The sequence below is a fragment of the Dipodomys merriami genome, unplaced genomic scaffold, assembly GCF_024711535.1.
Source record: "Dipodomys merriami isolate MVZ:Mamm:240054 unplaced genomic scaffold, mDipMer1.0.p SCAF_1, whole genome shotgun sequence".
NCBI lineage: Eukaryota > Metazoa > Chordata > Mammalia > Rodentia > Heteromyidae > Dipodomys > Dipodomys merriami.
In genome coordinates this window covers 90,695,860-90,710,622 of record NW_027202270.1, presented here as the reverse complement: position 1 = coordinate 90,710,622, position 14,763 = coordinate 90,695,860, and the positions used below count along the sequence as shown (strand labels likewise).

At 41.2% G+C, this 14,763-nt stretch overlaps 1 protein-coding gene across 1 annotated transcript; it reads right to left on the bottom strand.

The window, feature by feature from the left end:
• Window positions 1-7,852: 7,852 nt before the first annotated feature.
• Or6j1 (olfactory receptor family 6 subfamily J member 1) lies at window positions 7,853-8,782 on the bottom strand. The gene has a single exon (XM_070015298.1). The coding sequence runs from the start codon at window positions 8,780-8,782 to the stop codon at window positions 7,853-7,855; it is 930 nt and encodes a 309-aa protein (XP_069871399.1).
• Window positions 8,783-14,763: the final 5,981 nt, after the last annotated feature.

Here is a 14,763-nt window from a genome sequence, read left to right as displayed (position 1 = left end):
AGTAGCTAGGATTACAGGCGTGAGCCACCAGCGCCCGGCTTCCAACTACTTTTATTTCCCTGAGTTAATGGGGATGACAGGCACATACCACTTTCCCTTCTTCTTCTTCTTCTTCCTCCCCCCCCCCCCCCCTCCTCCTCCTCCTCCTCCTCCTCCTCCTCCTCCTCCTCCTCCTCCTCCTCCTCCTCCTCCTCCTCCTCCTCCTCCTCCTCCTCCTCCTCCTCCTCCTCCTCCTCCTCTTCCTCCTCCTCCTGTTTTCTTTGGTATTTTGGTGTTACTAGAGTTTGAACTCAGGTCCTCACACTTGCTAGGCAGGCATTCTTCCACTTGAGCCAGCTCCTTTCTTGCTTTATTTCTCAGGTAGAATCTCACGTTTTGCCCAGGGCTGGTCCCAATCAGCAATTCTCTTAACTACAGCCTCCTCCCCGGGTAGCTGGGATCAAAGGTGAACAGTACCATACCCAGCTTGTTTGTTATGATGGGGTCTTGCTAACTTTTTGTCTGGGAAAGCCTGGAAGCTTCTCCAAATCTCTATCTCTTGAGAAGCCATTATGATTTCCCTGTAGTCAGGATAACAGGAGTACATCACCATGCCCAGCCACTGAATGAAGTAGAGTATTATAAACCCTTCTGCCAGACCTTGAACCTGGGTTCCCCGATCGTTGCCTCACAAGTAGTTAGAATTACAGACTTAAACTTTCATGTCCAGCTCTTCTGCTCTTCTACTTTTAAGTCATTCTTTTTATTTTTATTTTTTGGTGTTGGAACTGGGGCTTGAACTCAAAGCCTGAGTGCTGTCCCTGAGATTTTGTGCTTAAAGCTAGTTCTCTACCACTTGAGCCACAGCTCCATTTCTGGCTCTTTTTTTTGATAGTTAAGTAGAAATGAGTCTCCTGACTTTCCTTCCTGGGCTGGCTTTGAACTGTAACCCTCAGATCTCAGCTGCCTGAGTAGTTAGGATTATATTACAGGAATGACCCATGGGTGCCTGGCAGTCATTCTTTCTTTCTTCTTTTCTTCTCTCCCTTCCTTCCTTCCTTCCTTCCTTCCTTCCTTCCTTCCTTCCTTCCTTCCTTCCTTCCTTCCTTCCCCTCTCCCTTTCCCTCCCCCCTTCTTTTGTTTGAGACATGTACTGAAACTCAGTATCTGATGCTTTTGCTCATTGGCTGGTACTCTACCACCTGAGCCATCCCTCCAACTCCTCCCTGTTTAAAAACTAGCATATACTAGTCATACATGAGGAGTTTAATTGTTACAACTTCCCTTCCTGTATTATTCTGTTTGTTTTCCTCCCCAAAACAATTTCAGCAGATTTCACTATTCTACTGTCATAGTGTCAAGTAAAAAGTATTTTGAACATATTCAATCTCTTTCACCCTCCTTGTTAGCCTAGACTTCTCACTAGTCCCCACCTATCAACAGAGTTCATTTTTCTTCCTTAAGTCATCTTTTTTAATAAAAAGAAATGCCCTCTTTATCTGACTTAAGTAACAGTAACCCCTCTGTACATTACCCCTATAATAACAATAATTTTTTTGGGGGGGGTCTGGTCATGGGCCTGAACTCTAGGCCTGGGCACTGTCCCTCAGCTCTTCAGCTCAAGGCTAGAGCTCTACCACTTGAGCCACAGCGCCATTTCAGGCGTTTTTCTTTTTGCTTATGTGGTGCTAAGGAATCGAACCCAGGGCCTCATGCATGCAAGGCAAGCAGTCTACCACTGAGCCACCTTCCCAGCCCAACAATAATTTTTTAAAAAGTCATCTTTTTTATTGGTTTTATTTCTGCTATGATTGCCAGAATGTTATGCTTGACTTTCTGTGTCTTGTTTATTTTGTTGACCATAATGTCTGCCCTCCAGTTCTATCCATTTTCCTACAAATGACAAGACAATTTTTTTTGGCACTATTGGGGTTTGAACTCAGAGCCTCATACTTGCAAGGTAAGTGCTCTACTGAAGATCTCATTCTTCTTAACAACTGAATAACACTCCATTGAATTTACATACCACTTTTCTGATGATGGGCACCTTATTTTAACTATTGTGAGTACCATAATAAATATGGCATGTAGGTATTCTTGAAATATATACTGAAGAACACACTTGGAATAAGTAAAATATGATATTGTAAAAGCTTTTTCTACATACGTATATTATCCAACTTTTATTCAACTTACCTAGCATATATAAAATTTAAAAAACTGATCTTGTCTGAAGTACATTGACTATTGATTGCAGTACATTGTAGAAAAAAAGACTTCTCTTTCTTCAGCATACACATTAAAACATTTGTGACTTAAAACTAGGTGCTTACTTTTCTAGCGTAGTCAGGTGAGTTGTCACATATCTTCTCAGAAGTGAAGACTATATAGAGTTTCTTTCTTAGAAGTATATTTCTTGCCGGGCGCTGGTGGCTCACGCCTGTAATCCTAGCTACTCAGGAGGCTGAGATCTGAGGATCGCGGTTCAAAGCCAGCCCGGGCAGGAGAGACCTTGAGACTCCTATCTCCAATAAACCACCAGAAAACCGGAAGTGGCGCTGTAGCTCAAGTGGTAGAGCGCTCACCTTGAGCTGAAGAGCTGAGGGACAGCGCCCAGGCCCAGAGTTCAAGCCCCATGACCGACAAAAAAAGAAAAAAAAAAAGAAGTATATTTCTCATCCCAATATCCTTTCATATTCTTTTTTTTTTTTTTTTTGCCAGTTCTGGGGCATGAACTCAAGGCTTGGGCACTAACCCTGAGCTTCTTTTGCTCAAGGCTGACATTCTACCACTTGATCCACTTCTGGCCCTTTCTGTTTATGTGGTACTGAGGAATTGAACCCAGGGCTTCATGCATGTTAGGCAAGCACTCTACCACTAAGCCACATTCCCAGTCCCTCATATTCTTTTCACATATCATTTCTTCCTTCCCTCCTTCCTTCCTTCCTTCCCTCACTCCTTTCCTCCCTCCCTCCTCCTCCTCTCCCTTCCTTCCTTCCTTTTTTCCTTCCTTCCTCCCTTCTTCCCTCTCTTCCTGCTCTTCCTTCCTTTCTTCCTCCCTCCCTCCCCCTTTCTTTCTTTTCTTCCTTTCTTTCAAACTCAGGACTGGGTGCTGTCCCTGAGCTTTTGTGCTCAAGGCTGGCATTCTACCATTTTGAGCCACTTCTGGTTTTCAGGTGGTTAATTGGAGATAAAAGTCTCACATACTTTCCTGCTCAGGCTGGCTTTGAACTATGATTCTCATATCTCAGCCTCCAGAATAGCTAAGATTACAGGCGTGAGCCACCAGCCTCTGGCCTCACATATTATTTTTCTTATTGGCTAGCATTTGCATGTACATGGTAGGAAAATTAAGGATTCCCTGAAGGTTAAGTTATGTCACCAGAAAGGGCTTTTATCCATTATCACTCTCCTTCTGATAGGGGAGGTGTGGCTCCATAGCTAGAATGCTAGCCTTTAGCAAAAAAGCCAAGCAGCATTGCCCAAGCCCTGAGTTCAAGCCCCAGTTCCAGCACAAAAACAGACAAACAAGCAAATAAAGAAACCCTCATAATTCCTAAGGGAAAGGGGTTTACTAAAACCTTTCACACAGACTTTGTGCATGTTTCTCTGTAACATGTGTTCTCAGGTGCCCAGTATGATTCTAGTTGTACTGCAACTTCCACACTGATCACATTCATGGCTTCTCTCCAGGTTGATTTCTTTTGTTTTCTGTGAGGTATGAACCCTTACTAACAGCTTTGTTACACTCACTATATTTGAGAGGATGCTTGAGTTAGATGAGTTTTCATATGTCTTCTACTGCCTAAAAGTCCATTGGAAAATTTTCCCACATTTCTTTTTTTTTTTTTTTTTTTGTCGGTCGTGGGGCTTGAACTCTGGGCCTGGGCGCTGTCCTTCAGCTCTTCAGCTCAAGGCGAGCGCTCTACCACTTGAGCTACAGCACCACTTCCGGTTTTCTGGTGGTTTATTTGAGATAGGAATCTCACGGCCTCGTCTCTCCTGCCCGGGCTGGCTTTGAACCGCGATCCTCAGATCTCAGCCTCCTGAGTAGCTAGGATTACAGGCGTGAGCCACCAGCGCCCGGCTTTTTCCCACATTTCTTACATTCACATTGTTTCATTATTCTGTGGAATTTATTAGGATATGAGGTAAGATTTCACTATGAAGGCTTTCCCACATCAATCACACTTAAAGGGCTTTTCACCTGTGTGATTTCTTAAGCATCTTTAAGACTGTGGTAAAGTTTGAAGGATTTCTCACAGCAGTAAGAGTACCCTGTACACAGAACATTTCCACACACTGATTATTCTCATTTGGTTTCTGTCCAGTATGAATTTACATGTATGCTATAAAGAGTACACTCTTAATAAAGGTTTTGCTACACTCACTACATTTAAAAGCCTTCTTTTCCCTGGTGTGAGATTTCGCATGTTTCCCAAAAGTTAACAGATCCCCAAAGACTCCCACATTCAGTACACTCATATTATTTCATTCTCTGGCATGTTTTTTTTTTTTTCTGTAAAAATTGAGGGAATTAGAGCTGGGAATGTGGCTTAGTGGCAGAGTGCTTGCCTAGCATGCATGTTGCCTTGGGTTCAATTCCTCAGTGCTACATAAACAGAAAAAGCTGGAAGTGGCTCAAGTGGTAGAGCACTAGCCTTGAGCACAGACAGCCTCAAGGAAGAGCCCAGGCCCTGAGTTCAAGCGCCAGGCCTGGCAAAAAATCCACAAGACCAATAACAAAAAAACACAAATATTTGGCTGGGAATGTGGCTTAATGGTAGAGTGCTTTCCTAGTATTCATGAAGTCCTGATGAAGTCCCGGCTTCAATTCCTCAGTACCACATAAACAGAAAAACTCAAGAAGTGACATTGTGGCTCCAGTGGTAGAGTACTAGCCTTGAGCAAAAGAAGCTCAGGGACAGTGCCCAGGCCCTGAGTTCATGCCCCAGGACTGGCAAAAAAAAAAAAAAAAAAAAAAGAGGGAATATTTACACTGGGTGGCTTTCCCACATTGTTTACATGTAAGGGGCTTTCCCCCCATCATGAATAACTCTAATGTTACTTAAGACTTGAATGTACCTGAAGGCTTTCTCATAGTGATTGTGTTTAGACATTTCCTCTGCTGTATGATTTTTTTTTTGGTGCACATAAAACATTAGAGTTTATTCTAAAAGTTTTCCTAGAGTAATCACACTTGAAAGATTCTTTTCTTCTAGTATGTATTTTTCAGGTGCATTTTGTGGTGTGTGTGTGTGCGCGCGCGCATGTGCGCGTGCCAGTATTGAGGCTTGAAGTCAAGGTTTGGACATTGTCAGCTTTATCTGCTCAAGTTTAGTGTTCTACCACTTGAGTCACAGCTCTACTTCTAGATTTTTGGTGGTTAAGTGAAGAATCTCATGGACATTTCTGCCCAGACTGGCTTCCTGATTACAAGCATCATCTTACTGGAGCCTGGTTCTCAGGTGCATTTAGAAAGATTTCTGATTACTTAATAATTTTCCACAGTAGCTTCATTCAATTAATTTCTCTTCTTCAATTAATTTCTCTTCTCTCTTATGTCTGGTAATGTATGAGAGAATATTGAAGGTTTTCCCACAATCATTGAATTTATAGTTTCTCTCTAGTATATGTTGGATTGTATATAGTAAGCTTAGAGCATATGTACCACACCTCACCTTTAAGTTGTTGAGCTTAGTTCTTTTGTTGCAGCAATGAAAAGCTAAGAAAATGATTATCACATAGTTAAATTATACTGTGGTCTCTTTGGGACACAGGTAAGAATATGTTTGTTTTTAGCCATCAAAATATGGACAGATGAGCTGAGCACCAGTGGCTCATGCCTATAATCCTACCTACTCAGGAGGCTGAGATCTGAAGATTGTGATTTGAAGCCAGACTTGGCGAGAAAGTATATGAAACTTTTATGTTCACTTACCCCCCTCCACCAAAACTCACCAAGCCCAAAGAATTGATTTTTTTTTGGGGGGGGGGAGGGTCCGGCGTGGGGCCTGAACTCTGGGCCTGGGCGCTGTCCCTCAGCTCTTTAGCTCAAGGCTAGCGCTCTACCATTTGAGCTATAGCGCCACTTCTGGCTTTTTTCCTTTTGCTTATGTGGTGCTGAGGAATCGAACCCAGGGCCTCAGGCATGCAAGGCAAGCACTCTACCACTGAGCCACCTTCCCAGCCCAAGCCCAAAGAATTGAAAGTGCATGTATGGATCAAGTGATAGAATGCTACCCTTGAACAAAAAAGCTCAGGGACAGTTCCTAGGCTCTGAGTTCAAGCCCCAGAACTGGCACAGAAAAAATGATATGAACAAATTATAATACAATCTTTGTGCTATTAGAGAATAACTGAAATATTTAATGGGTTGTCAAATGTCATTTGTATTTGGTGTCACAGACCAACATAGTTCTTGTAAGAAGCCTCCGTGGTTCTCACCTTTGGTACCAGTGCTTCCATGTACTTCCTTCCCTCAATGTATATATGTATCTCTCATTTTGAGGATGCCAGTTATTGCAATGTTTGCTTACTTATAGATAAGCTCACAAGCTATGAACAGATACCCTTGTTTATTAGCTAATGAGGACCTGAGGCCCATCAACAGCCACATGAATGAGCTTGGAAGCAGATAATCAGTGAGATGACTACAGTCCAGCCTCACTCCTTAATTACAGTTTTGTGAGAGACTCTGAGGCTAAAGCATCCAGTTAGTCACATCTAGGTAATAAATGCCTGGAATTTTAAGGTGCTAATGTAATTTGTCATATAACAATAGATAACTGATACATTTCTTTCTAGGATTCAAATTATTTTCTCTCTCTCTCTCTCTCTCTCTCTGGTACCAATCCTGGAGCTTGGACTTAGGGTCTAGAGCTGTTCACTAAGCTGTTGTGCTCAAGGTTATCACTGTACCACTTGAGCCACAGCTCTACTTCTGGCTTTTTGGTGATTATCGGAGATAAGAGTCTCATGGACTTTCCTGTTCGGCTGGTTTTGAACCTTAATCCTCAGATATCAGCCTCTTGAAGATTATAGGATTATAGGAGTGAGCCACAGGTGATCAGTACTTTTTATTGTGGTAAAATACATAGAACATAGACATCATTTAAATTTGTTTTTTTTTTAGTTCAGTAACACTAAGTAGATTTGTATTGTTGTGGAATTACCACCATTATTTGGTTCTACATTTTTAAAAAGTCATCCTAAATTGAAACAAGATCTACTAAAAAATAATTCCTCATTACATCTCCATTGGCTCCTGAAACCATGACTTTATATTCCATCTTGTGAAATTGACTTGTCCTAGTACCTCATGACAGTGGAGTCAGGATCTAGCATTCCTTCTGAGACTGACTTATTTCATGTAGCATTGTATCTTTGAGGTTCTTGTTTTCCAATATGTGGCATAATTTCATTGTTTTTAAGGCTGACACGAATTCATTGTGTAAATGAATACCAGGAAGTTGAATCATGTTTTGTTGGGGAGTGGGGCTTGAAGGGCAGACAAATGGAGAGAGGATTGGAAGGGGGAAAATACAGCCATTAAATTCAATTTACATATGTGAACGTGAAACCAGATAACTTGAGGGGCTGGGCTGGAAGAAATGGAGGAACATGATGGAAGGGGTGGCGTTGATCAAGACACATTGTACATATAAATGGTTAAATGTATTTGTAAACTCTACCACTTGAGCCATAGGTCCACTTCTGGCTTTTGGCTTAGAAATAGAAGTAAGAGTCTTATGAATTTGTCTGCCTGGGCTGGCTTTGAACTGTAATCCTCAAATCTATCTCCTAATTAGCTCAGATTATAAGCATGAGCCACCCGGACCTGGCTAAGCCTCAGCCTTTTTATTCTACAGCTTTATGAGAGAAACTTGCTCATTTTCTCCCTAAATATCTGTTTCACTTGTTTGTTCCTCAGGGTGTAGATGAAGGGATTGAGCATCGGTGTCACTACAGTGTTGAGTAATGACACTGCTTTGTTCTGGTCCTCCCCATGCCCACTCTTTCCAGACCGGACATACATGAAAATGCAGCTGCCATAGAAGAGAGACACAACAATGATGTGGGAGGAGCAGGTTGAAAAGGCTTTCTTCCTCTCCTTGGCTGAGGGAATGTGCAGGATTGTGTGGAGGATATTGCCATAGCAGGTGGCTGTCACAGCCAGAGTGCCCAGGAGGCTAAAGTTGGCAATGACAAAACCCAGCAACTCGAGTAGACTTGTGTCTGCACAGATAAGTTCCAGGAGTGGAAAGTTGTCACAGAAGAAATGGTTCACAATGTTGGGACCACAGAATGGCTGCTGAAATGTGATGAAGGTTGGGACAAAGATGAGAAGCAGTCCTGTCATCCATGAGCAGAGCACAAGTTGGACACAGACCCGTTTGCTCATGATGGTGGCATAATGAAGAGGCTTACAGATGGCTACATATCTGTCAAAGGACATCACTGCCAGCAGGAAGAACTCTGTGGTACCCAGAAAGAAATAGAGGAATACCTGGAGGAAACATCCTACTAGGGAGATGGTCTTACATCCTGTGAGGATGTTGGTTAGCGTCTTGGGGAAGATGACAGAGGTGAACCAGATCTCCAGGATGGCAAAGTTGCGCAGGAAGTAGTACATGGGGGTATGGAAGCGGATGTCCATGAGGGTGATGACCACAACAAGGAAGTTCCCCAATAGTGTGAGGAGATAGGTCAAGAGGAACCCCAGGAAGATGAGCATCTGCAGCTCACAGGCATCTGAGAGCCCCAGCAGGACAAACTCAGTGACAGTGGTCTGGTTCCCCATGGCTTCTCTGATCTTGGCTGCCATGGCTGAACAAAGGTATTTAGCATCAGCAGTTGTGAAGTTTTGAGCATTTGAGGACAACCTGGAGGTGAAAGGAAAAAGGAATGAAAGTCACACTTTGTACTGAAGAATTCTTTATTTCTAAGGAGTTAACTTCCCATTGCTGACCACTCAGATTATTTACAGAGCCTTTGGGCATGCCAGTTTTGTGTTTGGTATCTATCTGTATGTTAAAGGAAAGGGTACAATAAGGTTCAGGATTAAGAAAAAAAATTGTCTTATTTTTCTGAGCTAAAATATTTATTCCTATTTTTCAACAAATTCCTTTTGTTCCTGGCAATCTAATCTGCCTTCAACACTGTTTTTTTTTTTGTTTTGTTTTGTTTTGTTGTTTTGGTCCGGTCATGGGGCTTGAACTCTGGGCCTGGGCACTGTCCCTCAGCTCTTCAGCTCAAGGCTAGTGCTCTACCACTTGAGCCACAGCACCACTTCCGGCTTTTTTCTTTTTGCTTATGTGGTGCTGAGGAATTGAACCCAGGTCCTCAGGCATGCAAGGCAAGCACTCTACTACTGAGCCACCTTCCCAGTCCCCCAACACTGTTTTTTAAACAATATATCTTTTCTGTCATATTGTGACTTATCCATAAATAGCTCATTCTTGAGGGTATTACTCTTTCAAGATTACCCAAATTACAATACAGATTCACTAAAACAGTGAAGCTTCAAATGTCAACCAAAGTCTTTAAGACTTAGGGCCCGGGGCTGGGAAGGTGGCTCAGTGGTAGAGCGCTTGCCTTGCATGCCTGAGGCCCTGAGTTCGATTCCTCAGCACCACATAAGCAAAAAAGAAAAAAGCCGGAAGTGGCGCTGTGGCTCAAGTGGTAGAGTGCTAGCCTTGAGCTGAAGAGCTGAGGGACAGTGTCCAGGCCCAGAGTTCAGGCCCACGACTGGACCAAAAAAAAAAAAAAAAAAAAAGACTTAGGGCCCAACTTCAGCCTCAGTCTATCTTTTCATTATTGCTCTTTCAAGTCCCCAAGTTCTTTACAGCTCTGTCTCTTTTTTTTTTCTTTTCTTTTGTACCTTTGTTGTCACTATTCTCTCATCCAGGAATGCTTTAACCACTCATTGAAATTCCACTAGACCTTTAAGGACCACCCCAACTTGTATGTCCTTTACACACTCTTTCTGATCAGACTTAATTTTTTTTGTGAAACAGTATTGGGACTTGAACTTAAGGCCCTGTGTACTTACTTGGCTTTTCAGCTCAAGGCTGGCACTCTGCTACTTGGTAGTTAAATGGAGATAAGAGTCTCACAGACTTTCCTGCCCAAGCTGGCTTTGAACTAGTTTTCAGATCTCAGCTTCCCAAGAAGCTAGAATTGTAGGTGTGAGTTACTAGTGCCTGGCTTAATTTTCTTTTTGAAACATGTTGACACTTTGTTTCTTCCATAGAACAATTACATATATTTTCTTCCCCTATCTTATGCTGAGACAGAGGTCTAAGCATCTCACAGAAAAGATGGAGATTCACTCATTCCTATCCTATAACACTACATCACTAAAAACAAAATACAATAGAATGCATTCAGAAGCCAAGAACTGGTGACTCATTCCTATAACGCTAGCTACTTAGGAGGCTGAGATCTGAGACTCTCTGTTCAAATGACACCTCGTAGGAAAATCCAAGAGGTTCTTATCTCCAATTAACCAGCAAAAAGCTGGAAGTTGAGGTGTGGCTTAAGTAGTAGAGGGCCAGCTTTCAGCAAAAACTTAAACAAGAGTTCTATGCCCTTTGTTTGAACCCCAGTACTGATACAAAACAAAAACAAACTGCATTCAAGAGTGTTTTTTAGGAGAATTCTTTTTAAATAAGCACTTGTTTATTGGTATTCAGTTAAGTTTTCATATCAAAACATTAAAAGTAATCCTACCTACTCAGGAGGCTGAGATCTGAGAATCACAGTTCAAAGCTAGCCCCGGCAGGAAAGTTGGTGAGACTCTTGTCTCCAATTAACCAAAAGAAAACCAGAAGTGGCGCTATGGCTCAAGTGGTAGAGTGCTCACCTTGAGCTGAAGAATGCAGAATCCAAGCCCAGAGTTTAAACCCCACAACTGACAAAAGAAAATTAAAAAAAAGAAAGTCCCAGAGTTCTTTAAATACTTCAATAAAACATACCTATAATTACTATCAGTCATGAACCTTGAAATTAATGTGTGCCTGTAGTACCCAAGTATTTAATTATAGACTTTATGTAGAATAATGTATGTAACTTTTCAGTGCATTTATTTCTTGATGAGATGAAGAACTGAAATCATATTCTCCATAACAATGAAATCATGCTGAGAAAAAATCTGAAATTTCAAGAAACAAAGACTTCCAGAGTCATATTACTAAAAGCTATGTTTTCTATACAACAGAGCTGTTGAATTTAGAGTTTGGCCCTTTTTTTCCATTATTGTCTTTAAATCAAGTGTTCATGTTTTCTTCAATGTTAGATCTAAAAATAACTATAAATTATTAGCGGAAAGATTATTATTTGTTCTTTCCCTTCAAAATATTATTTGAAAGGGAGAATTTAAAGGACAATCAATTAATGATAAAAAAAATTGCTTAAAGCATGGATGCCTTTCACTAGTATTTGGATTAATAAAGAGAAATGAGGCAGGTGCCAGCAGCTCACTCCTGTAATCCTAGCTACTCAGGAGGCTAAGATCTGAGGACTGTGGTTCAAAGCTAGCCTTGGGTACAAACATCTGTGAGAGTCTTAGATATAATTAATCAGTGAAAAATTCAAAGTAAAGCTGTGGCTAACGTGATAGAGCACCAACTTTGTGTGAAAAAGCCAAACAAGAGTTCAAGACCTTGAGTTCAAGCATGCATGTACACACACACACACACACACATACACACACACACAATCAGTAAGAAGAAAACATAATTGGACTTTTATAAGTCCAAGTGATATCTGCAGAAATGAAAATTCCTTAGTGGGAGTTTGGTGCTCAAAGTTCTTAATGCCTGTGTCTACTTGATAATCTCAGGTGCTTCTCCCAATCCATCCTCCACAAATCCTGATACAATAGATACTCTAGATATAATAGCTTCATTATAGTTTTTTGACTCTTCATTTTCATGTATCCTTGCTTCTTCACATGGCATTATTTTAGTTTGTAAGAATCAGTCTTTCAAATCCTACTTGTTCTTTGATCGCTCCCAATAAAGAACTACCTTTTCTAGAAGGTTTTCTTTTCTGAATGAATGAGTCTCTATCATTCACAATTTGACTATTTCTTTTTTTTTATACTTGATTTTGCATTTGATGCTCATTGACTCAAAAATTCCTGGGGGAGAACAATGGAAGGGGTGACATTGATCAAGATGCATTTACTAATAAAATACAATTTGGTACAACTGCTTAAAGATAATAAAACTTTTCTGCAATAACCTTTGTATTTTATATAGCACATAGAGTAAATTTATTTAAGTAATCAGCTTTGGTAACCATTTATTGGCTGAGTGAATCACACTGCCTTGCATATGTGAGACATGGATTTGATAAGCATGTATGACACAGAGAAACTTGAGGATGCCGGGCGCTGGTGGCTCACGCCTGTAATCCTAGCTACTCAGGAGGCTGAGATCTGAGGATCGCGGTGCAAAGCCAGCCCCGGCAGGAGAGACCGTGAGACTCCTATCTCCAATAAACCACCAGAAAACCGGAAGTGGCGCTGTAGCTCAAGTGGTAGAGCTCTCGCCTTGAACTGAAGAGCTGAGGGACAGCGCCCAGGCCCAGAGTTCAAGCCCCACGACCGACCAAAAAAAAAAAAAAAAAAAGAAACTTGAGGACATGTCACTTATGTAATATTTCCTAGGGGACAGAGATCTTGTAAAGTCAGTATGCCAAGGAGCCTTAAATTGATCCATATGAAGAGAATTTGTTTTTCCTCATGAAACAATGGGGGTGTCTCCTTACAACCAGTCTCTAAAGGGGCATTCCAATTTTGAGATGATGTGGAGTTTGAGCTAGTAAATAGACACTGGTCTTGGGTCTGATAGCTCCCAGCAGAAAAAGACCCAAACATAAAAAGCCAGATCTTTCTCTAAAATTTAGCCTTTCTGAAAGTTTTCTTCCTTATACATCATCATTATTACTTTAATTATTAAGCAGAGCAAAACTTATCTGGAAGTTATTGGGAGAGAAGATTGGAACCCCAGTTTAAGGAGCTGAAAGGTAAGAGCTGCTAAGAGTGGTGGGGTAATCAAGGGATGGAAATGATTTTAGTTGAGAGAATGAGCTGATAAGCTTTATAAACATTCCCCCTTTAAAAACTATTTTGGCATGTTTTTGGAGTACGCTATACTATTGAAAATCAATCCACAAATTACCATTATCTCACATTTGCTTTTAGTTATGAACACAAAATAATTTACCATTTGAAGATATAACCCCAGGAGTTATTTCTAGGCCAATGTGTTGTTTAGATTCATCAGCAATTGAAAAAAGAAGTCTCTGCAGCCAGACCCTTTGGTTCAAAGAAACTTACCCAGATCTCTTTCCAGAGCAAAAGTAGAATCTAACACTATTCCAATAACAGCTGGGAGCTCACCAGCTCATGCCTTTAATCCTAGCTACTCAGAAGGCTGAGATCTGAGGATCACAGTTCAAAACAAGTCCAGGTAAGAAAGTCTATGAGATGTTTATTTTCAGTTAAGCACCAAAAAAAAAAAAAAAAGAAAAAGAAAAAGCTGAAAGTGGAGCTGTGGCTACGGAGAGCCCTAGTCCTGAGCAAAAAACTAAGAGACAGTATCCAGAACATGAGTTCAAGCCCTAGTACTAGCACATACACAAAAGATATTCAATAACAAACTAATAGAATGGTTATCATTCCCTAACATGGGACACCTTGGGGAAAAAGAATAGAGAGAATGACGAAGGGCTGATTATGAGAGGTATGAAAGGAAAAACTCCAAATTCATACTAAGTTATGAGCTTAGGAGAAACAACCTTGCAGGAGGTGGCCTTTGCAAGAACAAAGTACCTAGACAAGGCTGCTGATCAACTTCCACTTTTTCCTTTTTTAAGTTAGAGATCACCAGTTGAGAGTCCTTCTGGCTACAAAAGGAAGTGGGCCACTTTATGAATCTTTTCTCTCTTTATCATGTATGCTTTTGATAAGTGAAGGAAGAGACACCTGGAAGCTGTAGAGTCTGAACAGGGCTGTACCTTCAGACTGTTATTTTAATGGATAATTATAGGGTGTCTAGTGATAAAGTATGTATTAGCCAGAAATTTGTCTTGCCACCACGAGTGCTGTACATCCTTCTGAACATCTCCAGTACACTAAGAATGTGGATAAATTGTTTCCCATCTAAGAAAAAACACTCAGACCTTCACCCATACTCAGAGTTGTCTAGAGCTTTGGATTTTCCAAAGGGACAGTTACTCAATAAGAGCAGGTAATGAAATGGGCTCTGACTGACTGACCATCAGGTTAGCCCCTGCTGTGTCCCAGCATTGACTTAGATGATGGGTCTAAAATTACACAGAAGACTCAGTGCCTGCCTTAATGTACCTTATAATGGAAAATAAAAGCAAATACCAGTAAGAAGAGGGGTCGAGGAAGCTGTTGCTGCAGAATGAAGATTAGTGCTTAGATCCAGCCAGGGTTGGATGCCCCAAGAGCTTTCTGAAGCCCCAATCAAGATTCAGTGTTGAGAAAAATCACAAATTCACATAGGTATTTCTTGAGGTTGCAAGATTGTCTCTGTGTTCTACATGCAAGTCTTATACTGTTGGTATAAGAGATTTGCGTCTCTTATGGATTTAATGCATTCTCTAAGACAACCTGTCCTTTTCTAACCCTTCCTGAGTGGGCAGCTGTATTCTTCAGAGTAGAATGTTTTCCTTGCAGTGTGTCACCATTCAGCTCAAAGAATATGATGAGTTGAGTGTTTCAAAATTTCCAGATTTCAACACACT

Coding starts and splice junctions, on each gene's coding strand:
- Or6j1 (XM_070015298.1), bottom strand. CDS start 8,782: ATGGGGAACCAGACCACTGTCACTGAGTTTGTCCTGCTGGGGCTCTCA.